Source organism: Dipodomys ordii, unplaced genomic scaffold (genome assembly GCF_000151885.1).
Source record: "Dipodomys ordii isolate 6190 unplaced genomic scaffold, Dord_2.0 Scaffold26, whole genome shotgun sequence".
NCBI lineage: Eukaryota > Metazoa > Chordata > Mammalia > Rodentia > Heteromyidae > Dipodomys > Dipodomys ordii.
This window is the reverse complement of record NW_012267242.1, coordinates 15012110-15030237: the sequence shown is the minus strand read 5'-3', so window position 1 is coordinate 15030237 and position 18128 is coordinate 15012110. Positions and strand designations below refer to the sequence as shown.

General features: G+C 48.1%; 2 protein-coding genes across 5 annotated transcripts; one reads left to right on the top strand and one right to left on the bottom strand.

The window, feature by feature from the left end:
- Positions 1 to 931: 931 nt before the first annotated feature.
- Cks1b (CDC28 protein kinase regulatory subunit 1B) lies at positions 932 to 5333 on the bottom strand. Its single transcript, XM_013015117.1, has 3 exons — positions 5197 to 5333; positions 2033 to 2160; positions 932 to 1444 (listed from the first exon to the last, which is right to left on the bottom strand). Exons 1-3 carry the CDS (start codon positions 5316 to 5318, stop codon positions 1392 to 1394), a joined length of 303 nt encoding a protein of 100 aa, XP_012870571.1. The 5' UTR covers positions 5319 to 5333; the 3' UTR covers positions 932 to 1391.
- Positions 5334 to 5527: 194 nt separating this feature from the next.
- Shc1 (SHC (Src homology 2 domain containing) transforming protein 1) lies at positions 5528 to 17993 on the top strand. 4 transcript variants are annotated; one of them, XM_013015327.1, is made up of 13 exons: positions 5528 to 5757; positions 9626 to 9793; positions 10347 to 10417; positions 10936 to 10999; positions 11154 to 11273; positions 11472 to 11525; positions 11718 to 11769; positions 11940 to 12066; positions 12962 to 13160; positions 13247 to 13316; positions 13397 to 13531; positions 13686 to 13924; positions 16465 to 17993. In XM_013015327.1, the coding sequence occupies exons 2-13, from the start codon at positions 9629 to 9631 to the stop codon at positions 16591 to 16593; spliced, it is 1425 nt and encodes a 474-aa protein (XP_012870781.1). In that variant the 5' UTR covers positions 5528 to 5757; positions 9626 to 9628; the 3' UTR covers positions 16594 to 17993. The 4 variants fall into 4 exon arrangements, with proteins under 4 accessions (XP_012870781.1, XP_012870782.1, XP_012870780.1 ...); XM_013015328.1 differs by having other exon boundaries at positions 5588 to 5757; positions 13400 to 13531; XM_013015326.1 differs by lacking the exon at positions 5528 to 5757 and having other exon boundaries at positions 9113 to 9793; positions 13400 to 13531.
- Positions 17994 to 18128: the final 135 nt, after the last annotated feature.

Here is an 18128-nt window from a genome sequence, read left to right as displayed (position 1 = left end):
AGGGTTTGCTCAGGCACTGTACCATGAAGCTACACCTCCAGACCCGGTTTGTGCAGGTTGTTCTTGAGATAGGGTCTTATGTCCACTCAGCATGTGTCTATTTTAGGCTTCCCATAATTGTTGTGAAGATAGGCATGCACCACACTGTCTAGCCACTTCCCTCCATGAGATGGAGTCTCAAATATTTCTGTCTGGCTAGTCTCAAAACTGAGATCTTCCCATTCTCAGCTTCCCAAACAGCTAGGATTACTGGTGTGAGCGCTGGGTGACCAGCACTTGGTGAAATAGTCAAATTTACACTTGTTTTCTCTTAAGCTTAATGCTGTTAACTACTGTTTTAAAAATTCCATGATCACCCCTCTGTACAGTATGTTCACAAAAAATAAAAATAAAAATAATAAAAAAAAATTCCATGATCAGACCACTCCAGACCAGTTTATCTCCACGACCAGCTCAGATGGACATCAGAATTTGTAATTCAAATGCTCAGCCAAATTTGCTAACTACTGAAAACTTCCCTAATTAATTGGCACAGTGAACACATTACAGGTGTGCTGGAGTCTTGGGCAGGAATTGGAGCAAAAAAGCAGTCTCTAGTTGACAACTTCTTCCTTTAACTTTTGTATACCCTTCAAATACTGAAAACTACACTGACTGTAGGGAACAGTTCATTTGTTTTGGTGAGATGAGACTGCCCCAATGTAAGCTCTACCTCATGCTAATAGTTGTAGGGGAAACATTTCGGTGAAGGTCTGACAATCAAATCTGCTTCAAGTAAATTAACAAACTAGTTGCTAGACTGTTTTAAATCTCATTTGGAAAGAGTTAAGTTTTCATTATCAAATTGCAGGGTATATAATTAGAACCACGATGGTGAATATGACTATAAGCCTGAGAATAAGAAAAACACCCTTATGATCACAAAATTAGATTATAAAAACTTCCTCTTTAATCAAGTCTTGAAACACAGAACAGGTTTCTTGAATAAAATGGAAAATTTCAATACATTGAGAGATAAATCCACAAGTCACCAGACATACAATACCCAGTAGGAAAAAAATAAAATAGTGGGTTTACACAATCCCTGGTATAGCCATGGTCTGATTCTTAAGACGCTTCCTCCCTCTGTCAAGTGCTCTGTGGATACAGAGCACACCATAACTTCTGAGATCCCACTTAGCTGAGCTTGAAGCCCACAAAGCACTCCTCTGGTAGGGCTGTGGTGGTGGCTCTACTCAAGAAGCAAAGCAGTTTTCAGCACATTCAAACAGTGTATCAAACATCCTTTAAATATCAAAGTGAGAAATAAGAAAGCAACATATTCATGCTATGAGAAAGATGTTAGAAAGGACAGGCTGTGTAAAGTTGAGGTTGGAAATGGTTCTCCAGCTTCATTTCTTTGGCTTGTTGGGTAGTGGCCTCCGGAACAGCAAGATATGAGGTTCTGGAAGAGCAAGTAAATTCTAAGAAACAAGCTCACACCATTCTATGCACAACTGTAATGTATTCCACCACCACCACCGCCGCCCAGCTATCACCCATTCAGATCTTTCTAACTAAATTAAGATGTAACCATATGGCCTTAGAAGCAGACCCAGAAGTCTGGCCTGTCTGCCAAGCACAGAATTGTTAATATCAATTCTTTTTTTATGTTTGTACAGCCTTGGGGTGTCCTTTATTAGTTTTGCCTGGCAGGTGGGTGTCTGGTATCTTATCAAGAAATATAATTTCCTCTGCTAATCTGGAATACATCCAAGAACATGCTTTCTGATGGAAAACAAAACAGAGGCCACAATCAGGGTATGTGGCTTTAAAGGGTGCCTTCTGACTGAATTAGGACTAAAGGCTTTTCCGTAACTAGTTGTCTCTAATCTTCTTAGTTATTTTACTCTTCCTCTTCTGTTTTTTGGCTATTCAAGGACCTAGTAAACCATTCCCTATATTCCTACTGCTTTAGGTTATGCATTCTTACTCCTTTAGTCCCTCAGTATAGCAGTCTACATGGTTAGTTGCTTTTAGCCATTGCACTGACCTGGTTCATGGATCATATAATGAACCCATCCCTGACTCTGTTGAACGCCAAGATTCCTCCATTCAGATTCAGACATCAAATGGGTTTTAGGGACAAGTTTGGCTATGTCCTTGGGTAACATGACATGCCTGTAACAGAAAAATGGCAAGGTGAGGAATGTGTGTCAGAACTGGGTACAGTCTGTTAGGCAAATACTCGTTTGGTTTTTTTTTTGTTGGTTTTTTTTTTTTGGGTCTGGTCGTGGGCCTGAACTCTGAGTCTGGGCCCTGCCCCTCAGCTCTTCAGCTCAAGGCTAGCGCTCTACCACTTGAGCCACAGCGCCACTTCCGGCTTTTTTTTCTGCTTATGTGGTGCTGAGGAATCGAACCCAGGGCCTGATGTATGCAAGGCAAGCGCTCTACCACTGAGCCACCTTCCCAGGCCCAGTTAGGCAAATACTTGTATACAAAGACAAGGACAGAAAAGAGAAACTGGTTTCTGATGTCAGGAAGTACATACAATCTTACTGTGGGATGGAAGCAGCTAGAAATACATGTAAATGTTCACAAAATTAGGAATAATTCAAGCAGATACTAACATCTAAACCCAGACACTGTTGCTATGTATTTTCTGATATTATGGGCTTTACAGTCTTCTGGTTGACTACCCACAATACAATGGAAGCCCCACAGAGCACATAGAGATAACAGGTAAAAGTTAGTTTTAAATAGATTGGGAAGGAAGGAACAAGTTATTTTGTAGAAAGTCCTTTTTTTTTTTTTGGTCAGTCATGGGAGCTGAACTCTGGGCCTGGGCACTGTCCCTCAGCTCTTCAGCTCAAGGCAAGAGCCTTAGCACTTAAGCCACAGTGCCACTTCCAGCTTTTTTTCTGCTTATGTGGTGCTAAGGAATTGAACTCAGGGCCTCATGCCTAGGAGGCAAGCACTCTACCACTGAGCCACCTTCCCAGCCAGAAAGGCAGTTTTTTTTTAGCGTAATTTCAGTCATCCTAAGGAATACTGACCTAATCTTCCTAACTCACTCAGAAGGGATGTTCCATGAGACTTGGAAAATTCCATGCTTTCTAATCAAAGGCTAATGGCAAAGAAATTACTACTCTGACTTGAATCAGACTACACCAGATAAGACTTTATCATACTCAGAGAAAATGTACTAAATGTTCCCTCTGTGCTATTGACAAGAGGTCCCCCTAGCCCCTGAGATAATTCTGGTCTAAATGTATGAAAATAGTTTACAATCTCTAACAAGCCCTCTGACACCAAATTTGGCTTCATTACAAAAATGAAAGAGCTCTCTCTCTCTTTTTCTCTTTGTTGGTTGTGGGGCCTGAACTCAGCATTGGGTGCTGTCCCTCAGCCCTTCAACTCAAGGCAAGCACTCTACCACTGGAGCCACAGCACCACTTCTGGCTTTTTCTGCTTATGTGGTGTTGAGGAGTCGAACTCAGGGCCTCATGCATGCAAGGCAAGCACTCTACCACTACGCCACCTTCCCAGCCCTTTTTTACTACTTTTAGGAACATGGCAATTGTGTATGTAAAGTAGGATAAGCAGATAAGTTTGTTTGTGGGTTTGTTTTTTTTTTTTTTTTGGTCCAGTCCTGGGACTTGAACTCAGGGCCTGAGCATTGTCCCTGAGCTTCTTTTGCTCAAGGCTAGCACTCTACCACTTGAGCCACAGCACCCACTTCTGGCCTTTTCTGTTTATGTGGTAGAGGAATTGAACTAAGGGCTTCGTGTATGCAAGGCAAGCACTCTACCACTAAACCACATTCCCAGCTCAAGCATATACTTTAAATTAGTAGTACCAATGTAGAGAAAAACAGCTGAAGGTGAGAAAGTTAATTAGGTTCAAGGCAGATAAAAGTTATGTTTTTGTTAACACACACCAACTTTTGCAAACTGCCCCAAATCTTTAACTAGGCTGGGTAAAGAAACACAATTCTCCAAGTGAACAAAAAACAAACCAGAAGTTGCCTGAAGTATTACAATTAATACAGATTACTGTAATGTAGTATTTGTAGAACCCTTTGCATTCTCTCATTTTCCAGTGTAGAATTATTATGGATCTAGAACTTATCAAATCCATGGAATGGGTGAATGTAATCATGGTACACAGTGTGCACATATGTCTCTATCAAAATAACCCCCTTTGAACAACTAATTGGCACTAGTAAGAAAAACAGGGGGAAAATAAATTAAATCAAGGGGAAAAAATAAAAAAGAATTTATCAAAACCAAACATTGCATCCAGTACAAGGATTTTCTTCACAATCCTTAGGAGATGTATTTTCCAAACCATTTCAGGCAATCTTCCCTAGGGGGTTCCCTCTAACCTTTATTCCCCCAAAGTCCAGTCGTCCATAGGTTTAGTAAACAGCATGTGTTGTCACGTTGAGTCACACATTTTTAAGTTTGTGACTTGCAGAAACCTAAGCACTCCATCATTTTCAAGTATCTGAAGGTTATCCACAAGGACCACAATTAAGTTTTTGTCTTATGTTCCTGTCTTTCCAATAAGCCACACTTAAGCTCTTTCAAAACTCCCCTAGTATTGAGGACATTGGGAAAATTCTAGGTCCACTTTTGCCTTCTTCAGGTGTCTAAAGAATTAGAGTGATACAAGAAGTTTCCCAAAGGGAAGCTTATTTTATTTTACCGGTCGTGGGGCTCGAACTCCGGGCCTTGGCACTACCCCTAATCTTCTTTTGCTCAAGGCGAGCGCTCTACCACTTTAGTTACAGCGCCACTTCCAGTTTTATTGAGTAGTTTATTGGTGATAAAGAGGCCCAGGGACTTTTCTGCCCCGGCTGGCTTCGAACCGCGATCCTGAGTAGCTAGGATTACAGGCGTGAGCTACGGCACCCGGCTTCCGAAGGGAAATTTAAAGTTGTGAGAATAATCCAGAAGCCACCAAGGTGAAGACGGCCAACCGTGGTACTATTAAAGGGCTCAACTCCACATCCCATTTCATTGTTTTTACCACACCTCCCAACACTCGCACAGGCGAGTAAGGCTTGCAACCAGTCTCACGCCCCTCCCGTTAACTTCCTGCGCATGCGCGAAGTGTACGCGCCTATCCCCGCCCCCCACCGGTCCCAGTATCTCTACGTGCCCTTATAGTCAAAGCTGCCGACCTCGCTACAGCCCCCGCGCGGGCACTAACCGGTATTCGAACTCCTCATCGTCGTATTTATCCGAATAGTAAATTTGTTTATGCGACATGACCGCTCCACCAGCGAATTTCCAGCCGCGAGCTCCCAACCTCCAAACAACTCCCGACAGCATGCGCTCCCACCCTCTTTGGCCTCGCTTTCAAACACACCGCCTGCACTTCCTATTGGTCCTTTTGGTCTAAGGCGGGACAACTCCAACTTTAAGCCTTTGATTGGCTTAGATTTGCTTCTCCTCGAGTTCTTATTGGCGTGCAGTTCTGACGTTTCTTAAGAACACAGCTTTGGGTCAAAATCAGACCTCTTATTGGCTGTCTCGACTCCTGGGCTCGTACTTGCGCTGTCATTGGCTGAGTGAGAAAAGTGGGCAGGGTGAAGGAGGGACCGTGAGGTAGAGGGTCAGGGGGGTTAGTGAGGCCGGAAGTGAGTGGAATAAAGTTTCTCCGGGGAGGCCCGGGCCAGGAAGAAAGTTGGAACAGCGAATGTGGCAGGCAGTGGCGTAATACGGAACAAGATTGGCCCGCGGCGCGGTGCGGAGACTCCATGAGGCCCTGGTGAGTCTTGATTTTTTTTCTTCCTTAGGTGACCCACTCCTCCACCCCGGAACCCCTCTCTCGGGACCCTACTTCCGGTCTTCATTTATAAGTCCCGCCTCTACGACCCCCCCTCCGGAAGTCCCACCTCCCTACTATAGGGGGCTCCCCGAACCCCGACTTGTCTTTTGCTGTCGCGACCACACCCTATCGCCTAGCTTTCCTGGAAGTCCCACCTCCAGACACGCTCCCAGGCCCCACTATAAGAAACCCTTCATTAGTCGGTCCAGTTCTCCAAAGCTCCTCCTCTTCACCGGGATTCTCCGCTAACTTCTGTGAAAAACCTATCTTCCCAAAGGGCTAAACCAGTCTCCAGAAAGAACGAATGACTTAGTTGAAGTTACGCCTCTCTAGGGGTTCCGCCTCCTCTGGGGACCCCGCCCCTTCCGCCATCCACGTCGGATTGTCCCAACGCGGGTCTTGGAAGTCTGAAGCGGGCTTTGTGGGGGACCACGCCCCCTGAGGAGATTTATTGCTGTGGGTCCCAGGTCATCACCCTACCCTGGTCTTCAATCCCGGAGACTCCCTCCACCTGCTGATACTTCCCTGTCCTGTCTCTATTTGGGCCTCGCGCTCAGTTTTCCTGAGCTCTTAGGCTCCACCAAATGGGAAGTCCCAAGTGCCTGTGTCTGGCTGTGAAAAAGGAGAATTTAGAGACAGCGGTTTTCTTCTCTCCTACCCTCCTAGGGTGACCAACTTGGAAGGGGGCTGAACTTGGGATCTGGGGTGGGAAAAAGACTCCCACACTCCACTGTCACAATTTTCCTTCTGGTTACCGACTCCACTCCAGAAACAGCTGCAGGTCCTACCTGACCATGCCTAGTTACTGGCAGTGGATTTGTTGATGTGTTGTCTGTATAATGGAAGCAAAAATTTTCTATCACCAGGAAATGGCTGGTTTGGAGTAGGGATTAGTGTTCTTTTTGTTGTGGTTTTTTTTTTGTTGTTGTTGTTGCTGGTTTTTTTTTTTTTAAGTCCCCCTTCTCTGGTTCTTCCCTGCCCTCCCCTCCCCCCCAGAGCTTTAGTCCGTTCATTCTGGTTGCATTTGTGGAGCTTTCCCTGCTGGACACATTCCTGAGGCTTTCACCATTTCCTGCTACTTCTTGCAGCTCTAGCCTCCTCCCTGCTGGGCTGTGTAGCAACTCGCAGCCTCTCCCCTTCCCCACCCCACCCCCATCACCTGGACTTCTAGTCCCAGATCTGCTTTCTCCTGTTGCAAGTTTAAGGCAAACATCCTTTTCCTCCCCCTCCCCAAATACCCACACCTGTTGGTCATTCCCAGCTTCAACTCCCCTACATACCATCTCTAAAGAGGAAGGTGTACTGGTGTGTTTGTGTGGTTAGGAGTGTAAGGTCATGGCAGAATTCCTCTTGAGGAGTGGAGGATTCAGTGATAAGCTCTCCTGTGACAATAAGGGACAGTGAAAGAGTTATAAACATAGGAAAAACATTTTAAGTGCTAGTATTTTAATCACTAAACTAATATATTTTTTTAAGCTGGGTACCAGTGGCTCATGCCTGTAATCCTAGCTACTCAGGAGGTTGAGATCTAAGGATCACGGTTCAAAGCCAGCCCAGGCAGGAAAGACCCGTGAGACTCTTATCTCCAATAAACCACTCAGAAAATCAGAAGTGAAGCTGTGGCTCAAGAGGTAGAGCTCTAGGCTTGAGCTGAAGAGGTGAGGGGCAGTGCCCAGGTCCAGAGTTCAAGCCCACAACTGACCAAAAACAAAACAGATTTTTTTTAATCCTTTGAAATAGACCTAAGAGTTATTCAAAGATGTACCTTTTACTTATTGTATTTCAGTCCCTTCCTAACTTCCTTAATGCTTCTTAAGCAGAACTGTGGCAGGAAACTGTGGGATGGGTTTGGATTTATTACTAATCATGTGCCACCTCACCCCAACTTTTGATACTGCATTCTCCATCTCCCCCTTTTTTTTTTTAAATCGGTCATGGGCCTTGAACTCAGGGCTTGGGCTCTGTCTCTGAGCTTTTTTGCTCAAGGCCAGTGCTCTATCACTTTGAGCCACAGTGCCATTTTTCTGGATCTTGGTGGTTAATTGTGAAAAGAGCCATCACATCCATCCCAGGGGACCACGCAGAGGCAGCAGGCACACAAAATTGGAGATAATGTGTTTCACAGATTTTCCAGCCCTGGCTGACTTTGAACCTTGACTCTGAACTCAGACTCCTGAATAGCTAGGATTACAGGCCACCAGAGGCTGGCATCTTCCCTCCTTATTGACACACAGATTTGCCTTGTGACCTCTCATCAGTTTGGGATCTGTAGTTCCCAATTCTCTTTGGGAACTGTTACATTCTCTCATATCCCCCCCTCAGCCAGACCCCTCCTCTAGTATTAGGGACACTGCTGTGAGACTTAGTGACTGGTTTTATATAAGAGGTGGGGTGTAATTGTACCTGGCAGGTTGATCTTAGACTTAGTGTTCTGACCCCCATTTTCTTATATTTACATCTTGCTTTGCTAACTGGGCCTGTGGAGAGGGGCAGAACAGTTCTGGGCCATTGCTCCTTGGCCAATAGGCATTATGCATAGGGACTTTACCAACTTGTCTTTTTTATCCAGTTCTTGCCAGGTAGCTCCCTGATATACCCCCAAGTTGGACTTTATGTTTCTTATTTCACTAGCTTTGCCTTTCCTTTGGCCATGCTCTGTATCCACGGGGACTACTTCTTTCTCTTCCTAGCTTCCTTAGCTCCAGTCCACAGCTGTTGCAGCAGAGCATTCTAATGGCCCTGGCTCCCTGGGGCTACCATCCGGCAGTATATGGTTATAATGGTGGTGATGGTGGTGGTGGTGGTGGTGGCCTGGGCAGGAGGATTGAGTGTCAAACCCTTTCAGGAAGGGAAATGCAGAGCTCTTGAATCCTCTCCATTTTCCACCCACAGCTACCTCTGTTTCCTCCCGCATTTCTCCCCAGCCTCCCTTAGCTTCCTGCTCCCTTCTGCCTGCCCTTGTCCAGATTGGATTGATCCAGGGCTCTGCTTATCTGCTTCGTTTCCTTCCTACTCCTCCATCCTTCCGTCTCTCCCTCCCTTTCCTCCACTCCAGATTTCTAGTTGTTTGTATGGGGCTGGGGAAAGGGGCCTAAGCTAGCTCTACTGCTGCCGGAATTCTAGGTTGGGGTGGTCAGTGGGGGGCCCAGCCCCTCTGAGCCTGTGAGTCAGCACTGTCCTTGGGATTGGTCTCTTTCTTTCATTACCCGCCCCTTGGGAGGAGCCAGGCAGCTCTGGGTCCAGCCTGTTCTCTTCTCAGTCGGGAGAGGAGGCTGCAAGCTGGGTTGGGCTGGGAATGAGGCCTGAAACTGACTGGATCTGATCTGGGGGTGTGGAAGCTACTTGTTTTCCGCCCTCCCAGGGACCTCCGTGACCCTCAAGCTGCAGGGGTCAGGCCAAGCTAAGGGCCTGGGGATGCCCCCTGCCTGGCCCCCTTGCCTAAATTGGCAGGGGGGCCAGGCTGGGCTGCAGCCCCCTTTTCATCTCAGCCATGGATCTCCTTCCCCCCAAGCCCAAGTACAACCCACTTCGGAATGAGTCTCTGTCATCGCTGGAGGAGGGGGCCTCAGGGTCCACTCCCCTGGAGGAGCTGCCTTCCCCATCAGCCTCATCCTTGGGGCCCATCCTGCCTTCTCTGCCTGGGGATGATAGTCCCACTACCCTGTGCTCCTTCTTCCCCCGGATGAGCAACTTGAAGCTGTCCAATCCTGCTGGGGGACGCCTGGGGCCTAAGGGGGAGCCAGGAAGGGCTGCCCAGGATGGGGAAGGGGCAGCCATGCTGGACTCAGGTCCCCTGCCCCTCCTCCAGGACATGAACAAGCTGAGTGGAGGCGGCGGGCGCAGGACTCGGGTAGAAGGGGGCCAGCTGGGGGGCGAGGAGTGGACCCGACACGGGAGCTTTGTCAATAAGCCCACGCGGGGCTGGCTGCATCCCAACGACAAAGTCATGGGACCTGGGGTTTCCTACTTGGTTCGGGTGAGTGAACATCTTCCCTTCCACTCCCTCCAAGATCCTCCCTCTAGTGCCTTTGCTACCTCCAGCTTTGCTAGGACCTTCTCTTCCTGCTGTTCCCTAGTGTTCCTATGTGTCATTGTCCTAGTTCATAAACCTGCCTTGTCCCCTTCTCCAGTTCCTAACCCAGCCTGGGATAATTTGTCTAGGCCCCTTCCTGTTTTAGGGACCCTCCCTGCCCTCCTCCTCCCCACCCCCCCAGTTTAGCACAATGCTTAGCACATCAAAGTCTGTAAACATTGCAGAGTGGCTTTTCCATTCTCCCCTCCAGACTCCTCCCCTTTTCCAGAGTTGTCACTTTGTCCCACCCAGTGCCTTTCAGATTCTCTCACCAGCAGAGCCGGAGGTCCTCTAGCTGTCCCTTTTCACATCCTGTTGTCTTTCACTTGTGGGATTAGCCCCAGGCTGTGGGAAGAGTACTGTACTTCCTTTAGGGCCCACAGAGGGCAAAGACCTGTGGCCCTTTGTGAATGGTTGGGGGGAGGTAGCTGACTTGTTCTCCCTTCTCTCCCCTCAGTACATGGGCTGTGTGGAGGTCCTTCAGTCAATGCGTGCCTTGGACTTCAATACCCGGACTCAGGTCACAAGGTTGGTAGGGAGGGGTTATGGATTGTGGATATTAGGCTGGGGGAAGGTGAAGAAAAGTGGGGGCACTTTGTGATGGTGCTAGTGGTGCCTTTTCTTTGGGAGGTAAGGAGGATTAAGAGAAAGTTAGGAGAGTCTTTGAAAAGAGGCACCTCTGGCCTAGAGCCTCCTTACCTATCCAGCCTTAGGGGTTAAGAGGAAAGTATCAGAAGCAGCTGGTGGATGAAGCTGGACCAGAAAATCAGGAGTAGATAGAAGGTTATTGCTGCTTTTGGGAAGAGAACAGGACATTTACTTAGTAGCTAGGAAGAGGTGGGGTTATACCCATTGAGGCCTTAACCCAATCAGCCAGGAAGCGGGCTCTCAATGTCATCAAATATTAAAGGCCCTTAATTCAATCCACCACGACAAAGAGCCTGGAGTGCCCTGGGAGTCTGGCCTGGCCTTCCCTTCCCCCAGCTCTGTGGCAACCCCAGCTGAGTAGGAGGCTAGCTGTGAGTCTAGTACCCCTTTTTCCCTAGGGAGGCCATCACTCTGGTGTGTGAGGCTGTGCCCGGTGCTAAAGGGGCAACAAGGAGGAGAAAGGTATGTTCTTGATGGGATGATGGGGGATGAAAGGGCTGGAGATGGAGGGGTCGGGGGATTGCAAGTGCGGGGCATGTGGGGAAGTTAAGAGGTGGAAGTATGCTTTCCTGGTATTAGATGTCCTCAGCTTCTGAGTCTCTGGACCCTTCCATAGCCTGGTAGCCGTCCACTCAGCTCTATCCTGGGGAGGAGTAACCTGAAGTTTGCTGGAATGCCAATCACGCTTACTGTCTCCACCAGTAGCCTCAACCTCATGGCTGCAGACTGTAAACAGGTTGGTAGGGGTTTTCAAGGGGGCCAGAAACTGATGGGGGAGATCCTGTGATAAGGCCAAAAGCTGGGAGAGAGTAGGAAGACACAGGGTCAGAAGCTAAGAGAATGAGTCTGAGACTCGGTTCTGGGGTAGGAGTAGAAGGTACCCATGTGGACACTTATATTCCCTTCCTTCTCCATCTCCTGCCCTAATCCTCAGATCATTGCCAACCATCACATGCAATCTATCTCATTTGCGTCCGGCGGGGACCCGGTGAGTTGGATAAGAGTAAAGGGCCCGGGGGGTAGGGGGGTAGGGGGTAAATAAGGGGCTAGAATTGGGAAAATACTACAGAAGTGGGGTTGCTAGGATTGAGGACTCTGAAAAGGATTGGTTGTAAGGGTTAGCAGTAAGGTGGAGCTATAAAATTGAGCTAACTGGCTTCTTCTGCTCTTTCCATCCCAGGACACAGCCGAATATGTTGCCTATGTTGCCAAAGACCCTGTGAATCAGAGAGGTGAGGTGTAGTGGGGAGCACTGGGTGAGTCTGTGCTTGGGTCGGCTTTCCCTGTTGTTAATGAGTGCAGTTGTAGGGGCTCCTGCTGAGGAGATTGAGGGCTCCTGACCAAATCTCCCAGCAATATTACCTCCAAGTTCACTAACAGCTTCCATCTGCTGTGTCCCCAGCCTGTCATATCCTGGAATGTCCTGAAGGGCTTGCCCAGGATGTCATCAGCACCATTGGTCAGGCCTTTGAGTTACGTTTCAAACAATACCTCAGGAACCCACCCAAGCTGGTCACCCCCCATGACAGGTAAGAGAACGGGAAAGATATGGGGCAGCTCTTAGACCCCAGACTGGGATTGCAAAGTAGGCTTAGCTTCAAGTGGCTCAGGGAAGGAAATAACCGCGTGCCCTGCTTCCTACTTCCTACTATTCTTACATTTCCTGTGGTGCATCAGGAAAGCCTTTTGAGGCCAAGGCCAGCTCTTGCTCTTGTTGCCTGTGGTAGAGCTGTTGGCATATCTTTCTCTGGCTGGATGAGTTTTACTTACTAGCCTCCATATATCAGGTCTGTCTCTGATTCTTGCTTACTTTTCCATCCTTTATTCTGTGTTTTCTTGTCTGTAGAAGCTATCAAGAATTTGGGCCAGGTGCCAGTGGCTCATTTCTGTAATCCTATGACTCAGGAGGCTGAGATCTGAGGATCACGGTTCAAAGCCAGCCCGGGCAGGAAAGTCTGTGAGATGCTTACCTCCAGTTTAACTACCAGAAAACTGGAAGTGGCACTGTGGCTCATGTGTGCTAGCCTTGAGCTGAAGAGCTGAGGGACAGTGCCCACACCGAGTTCAAGCCCCATGACTGACCAAAAAAGAAACAAAATAAAACTCAGATAATACTCAGGCCTTGAGTTCAAGCCCCACCACAAGCATAATTTTTTTTTTTATTATTGGAAACATAACTCCTTTGGGATATGCAATGGGACTATGAGGGACTTTGTATTTCCCAGAGGAAGTGTTGGGGCAAGCTTTCCATTCTACATAGTATTTCCCATTCCTCTTGGGAGATAGCATGGCTATCAGTTTTATAGTACTACCTCCTTTTAGTTGTGATGAGACTTGTCAAATCTTTTTACTATTGACTCTTGTCTCTCCTGGCCTTCTGGTCACCACAAATTTGTGTCCACTTTTTCATATGGTCTTTCACAGGATGGCTGGGTTTGATGGTTCAGCATGGGATGAAGAGGAAGAAGAGCCACCTGATCATCAGTACTATAATGACTTCCCAGGGAAGGAACCCCCTCTTGGGGGGATAGTGGATATGAGGCTTCGGGAAGGGGCTACTACAGTGGCTGCCCGACCCACTCTACCTGGAGCCCAGACTCCCAGCCAGCTGGGAGCTACACTGGTAAGTTATTTGGATGGTGGTGCCTGGGCCTAAGATCGGAGTGGCTGACTATGGCATCTGGTCTCATTTGATTGTTATCCCTGTAGCCTGTAGGTCAGCCTTGTGTGGGAGACCCTGAAGTCCGCAAACAGATGCTGCCTCCGCCACCTTGCCCAGGTACAAAGGAGGAGCTGAGACAGGCAGAGCCAGGGGCACAAAAGGAGGGAAGAGTTACTATATGGTCTCCCTCTCCTCAGCAGGCAGAGAGCTCTTTGATGATCCCTCCTATGTCAACGTCCAGAACCTAGACAAGGCTCGGCAGGCAGCAGGGGCAACTGGGCCCCCCAATCCTGCCATTAATGGCAGTGCACCCCGGGACCTCTTTGACATGAGTGAGTGTTCCTCTGTGTTGGTGTGTGTGCATGTGTGTGTGGGGGGTGTATATCCCTATTTTCCTATTTGGTTCCTTTTCTCCTGTATATCTGCTTTCTGTCTTGGTTTCCCTTGTTGAGGGTCTGGGTTTTAGCCCTTGTTCTATATCCCCAGAACCCTTTGAAGATGCCCTCCGGGTGCCTCCACCGCCCCAGTCCATGTCCATGGCTGAGCAGCTTAGAGGGGAACCCTGGTTCCATGGGAAGCTGAGCCGGCGGGAGGCCGAAGCACTGCTACAGCTCAATGGGGACTTCCTGGTACGAGAGAGCACCACTACTCCTGGCCAGTATGTGCTCACCGGCCTGCAGAGTGGACAGCCCAAGCACCTGCTTCTGGTAGACCCTGAGGGTGTGGTAAGTGACTAAAGTATGGGTAGAGGGGCAGAAAGCTAGGAACAGAACCCCCTTATGACGCTCCCTTCCCTCATTGCTTTATAAACTTTTCCTTGCTGGCAGCTCTCTGTAGGCCTCTGCTTTTAGGTATGTGAAGAGTCTAAAGGTTATTTTCTCTCATATCTTTTGAGTCTGAGCTGTGTTTTTTATAAGAAGTGTTAGTGTCCCACACCTTAAACCCATCAGATTTAGAAGGTGCTCACCCCATCTGTGCCCCTCTAGACAAGTGAGGAAACCACTACGGAGAGGCTGTGATGCCCAGTGTCTGTTGGTCAGAGGTTGGATACTCTCAAGTTTCATCTTGTAAGAGCTGGAGCCACCTCAGTTCCCCAGATGTGGGCTCAGCATCTTTTCCTCACTGTCCTTGTTTGTTTGTTCCTTTTTTTGTATCTTTGGCATTACTTTGTTTTATTTTTTGGTGCTAGTCCTGGGGCTTGAATTCAGGTCCCTGAGCTTTTGTCTCAAGCCTAGCTCTCTACCACTTGAGCCACAGCTCCACTTCAGGCTTTTCTTTTGGGTGATTAGTTGGAGTCTCACTTTCCTTCCCTGGCTGTCTTCAAATTTCAGTCCTTAGATCTCACGCCTCCTCAGTAGCTAGGATTATAGGTTTGAACCACTGATTCCTAGTTGGTTGTTTCTTTTTTGTGTGAAAAGTACCAGGACTTGAACTCAGGGCTTTGCACTCTTGCTTGGCTTTTTTACTCACTGTTGGCTATCTACTGTGTAAGCCATGTCTTCAGTCTGTTTGGTTTTTTTTGTCAGTTGTGGGGCTTGAACTCAGGTCCTGGGTGCTGTTGCTGTCCCTGAGCTTTTTACTTATTTATTTATTTATTATTATTTTGCCACTCGTGGGGCTTGAACTCTGGCCCTGGGCGTTGTCCCTCAACTCTTCAGCCCAAGGCAAGCACTCTACCACTTGAGCCACAGCACCACTTCTGGTTTTCTGGTGGTTTATTGGAGATAAGAGTCTCACGGACTTTTCCTGCCTGGGCTTGCTTTGAACTGTGATCCCTCAGATCTCAGCCTTCTGAGTAGCTAGAATTACAGGCGTGAGCCACTGGCCCCTGGCTTCTCTGAGCTTTTTCGTTCAAGGCTAACGCTGTATCACTTTGAGCCACAGCACCACTCCCCTCCAGTCTGGCTGGTTTTGTTTTGTTTTGTTTTTTTGGTCGGTCGTGGGGCTTGAACTCTGGGCTTGGGAGCTGTCTCTGCTCTTCAGCTCAAGGCGAGCGCTCTGCTGCTTGAGCCATAGCACCACTTCTGGTTTTCTAGTGGTTTATTGGAGATAAGAGTCTCATGGACTTTCCTTGCCCGGGCTGACTTTGAACCTCAATCCTCGGATCTCAGCCTCCTGAGTAGCTAGGATTACAGGCGTGAGCCACCGTTGCCCGGCCAGTCTGGTTGTTTTTAAAAAATATTTAAAAATTGTTATTATAGAGGGGATGTATAGAGGGGTTATAATTACATTAGTTAGGTAATGAGTACATTTCTTTTTGGACACTGTCCTGAGTAGCTAGCTAGGATCATGGGCGTGAGCCACTGATGTCCACACTACCTTGGTTTCTTTTCTACAACAATCTCAACCTCCCTCTTATACTTTTTTTTTTTTTTTGCCAGCCCTGAGGCTTGAACTCAGGGCCAGGGCACCATCCTTGAGCTTCTTTTGCTCAAAGCTAGCACTCTATCACTTGAGCCACAGCCCACTTCTGGCTTTTTCTGTTTATGTGGTACTGTGGAATTGAACCCAGGGCTTCATGCATTGTAGACAAGCTGGGAAGGTGGCTCAGTGGTAGAGCACTTGCCTTGCATGCCTGAGGCCCTGGGTTCGATTCCTCAGCACCACATAAGCAAAAAGAAAAAAGCCGGATGTGGCGCTGTGGCTCAAGTGGTAGAATGCTAGCCTTGAGCTGAAGAGCTGAGGGACAGCGCCCAGGGCCAGAGTCAGGCCCCACAACCGGACCCAAAAAAAAAAAACAACAAAAAACATGCACTGTAGACAAGCACTCTACCACTAAGCCACATTCCCAGCCCCTATTCTCAGGACCTACCTCACTTGGGATGTTTTATGGGCTGGGCCTTGAGTTGAAGAAGGGAATAGTATTGATACTGAGTCAGGAGCCTGGGGTAGAATCCTGTTTTTCCCCAAAACCTCGCCGAAGAATTAATGTACAGAGTGGCCTCCTTGTCTAGGCCTTTCTTCTGCCAACTTTTTTTTTTTAACTGTATCCTCTTTTGAGCTATGTCAACTTCCTTCAAATCAGGAAGTATTCCACTTTCCCTCAGCTTCATGTTTCTGGGCTGTTGATCCTTCACTGAGCTGCCCATTCCCACAGCTGTGAATAGCTTCTCTTTGTAGAGAAGCCTAGATGATCAAGGCTGACATCCCTTCCCTCTATTTCTCCTTTAAGCCTTCTTGACTGTTCTATCTTCGTCGTCCTTGATGGCAGAGGTCTTATTGGACTGGTCCCACCTAAATTGACTCTCTCTTCTCGTCTTTCTAGGTTCGGACAAAGGATCACCGCTTTGAGAGTGTCAGTCACCTCATCAGTTACCACATGGACAATCACTTGCCCATCATCTCTGCGGGCAGCGAACTGTGTCTACAGCAACCTGTGGAGCGGAAGCTGTGATCTTTCCCAGCCTGTCTCCCAGGAGATGCCCTCCAGCCTCTTTTCCCCTATTCCTTAACTCTCAGGACTTCACTTGGGATGTTTTAAGGGCTGGGCCTTGAGTAGGAGGAGGGAGTAGTCTGGATACTGAGTCAGGAGCCTGGGGAAGAATCCTGTTTCTCCCCAAACCTCACCAAAGTATTAATGTACAGAGTGGCCTCCTTGTCTAGGCCTTTCCTGTGCCAACCTGACACTCCATTTCCAAAGAAGGCTGGTGCTTCTAATGGAAATGTCCTGTGGTGATAGGCCCAGTGAAGCAATTGCCCTTCTGGGGAAGGGGAATGAATCACACCTCTGGTCTACCCCTGGACTTCAGAATACCCCTGGCCCCTCTGAACACTCCCCCTTCTATGTTAAAACTTTGTGCCTTTGACCATCTCTTAGGTCTGCAGATACTTTATGCAAAGAGTTCTCAGGCCCCTGAATTCAAAAACAGGGGTTCTGACACTTTGGCTTCTTGGACCCTGTCCTCTCCTTGCTCAGTACCCCTTTGGGTTTGGGTTGGGAGAACTAAGGCAGGAGTGGCAGCTGTCTCTGCCTTGGGCATATGCAACTCTTAAGAGATTGCCCCAGAGCCCCCCTCCCAGCTGGGGTTAGTTGGACCACTCCATTGCTCAGTGCCTCCTGGGCTGGGGAACCCCCTTCACCCAAGGGGTCTGTATATACATTTTGTAAGCCTACCCCCTCCCATGTTGCATGCCTGTTATACTCTACAGCCCTACCTCCTGTAGCCCTCACTGTCTCTGGGGTGGTAAATGAATGAATTTGGGCCTTTTCTACCCTTAACTCCAAGGTGAGTTTTGTGGAGGCCAGCACAGGGGCATAGAGACTAAAGCAGTAGACAATCTGAATACTATCTGTAGAATGGGAACAGCATTCGTTTCATTTCATATGCCTATGTGTTAGGGCTGTAGATATACTTTTATTTTCCATGGCTTATTTTTGAGCACAAAATGATAATAGATTACATTTATACACCTGACTTTTTGGAGCCCCTTTTACAATGATTGTCATTTTTCTCACCCTAGCCTGAACTGGCAGCATTATGGTTTTATTTTAGAAGAGAAACCTGGGACAAATCAGTTTCACCCTAGGACTAGGAAGAAAACTTGGGCCTCTTATGGCTAGGCTGGGAAGCAGAGTGATAGTATTGTTGCTGTCATGTGGGGTCCCTTCTACATTGGGTCTGTGTGTGTGGCCCATAGAAGCTGGCCAGACAGAGAAGCTGGTCTGGCTCGGTCTGGAGGCTTAGGGATAAGGGAGGGTCGAATGTTTCAATCATGGCCATCCTTTTTTGAATGTTTTCACGGTCTCACTTATACCAAAGGGAAATAGCCTTCATTAAAGTCCTATTTCTTCTACCGGGTCTTCTCAAAGTCTATTGTTTGCACCGGGGGCCGTGTGCGGTGGGAGGTGGCGGCCAGCTCCACCTGGCTTCGTTGCTGGGGCACGCCCCGTGCCCGCCCCGGGGGAACCCAGGGATGGCAGTTTGTGCC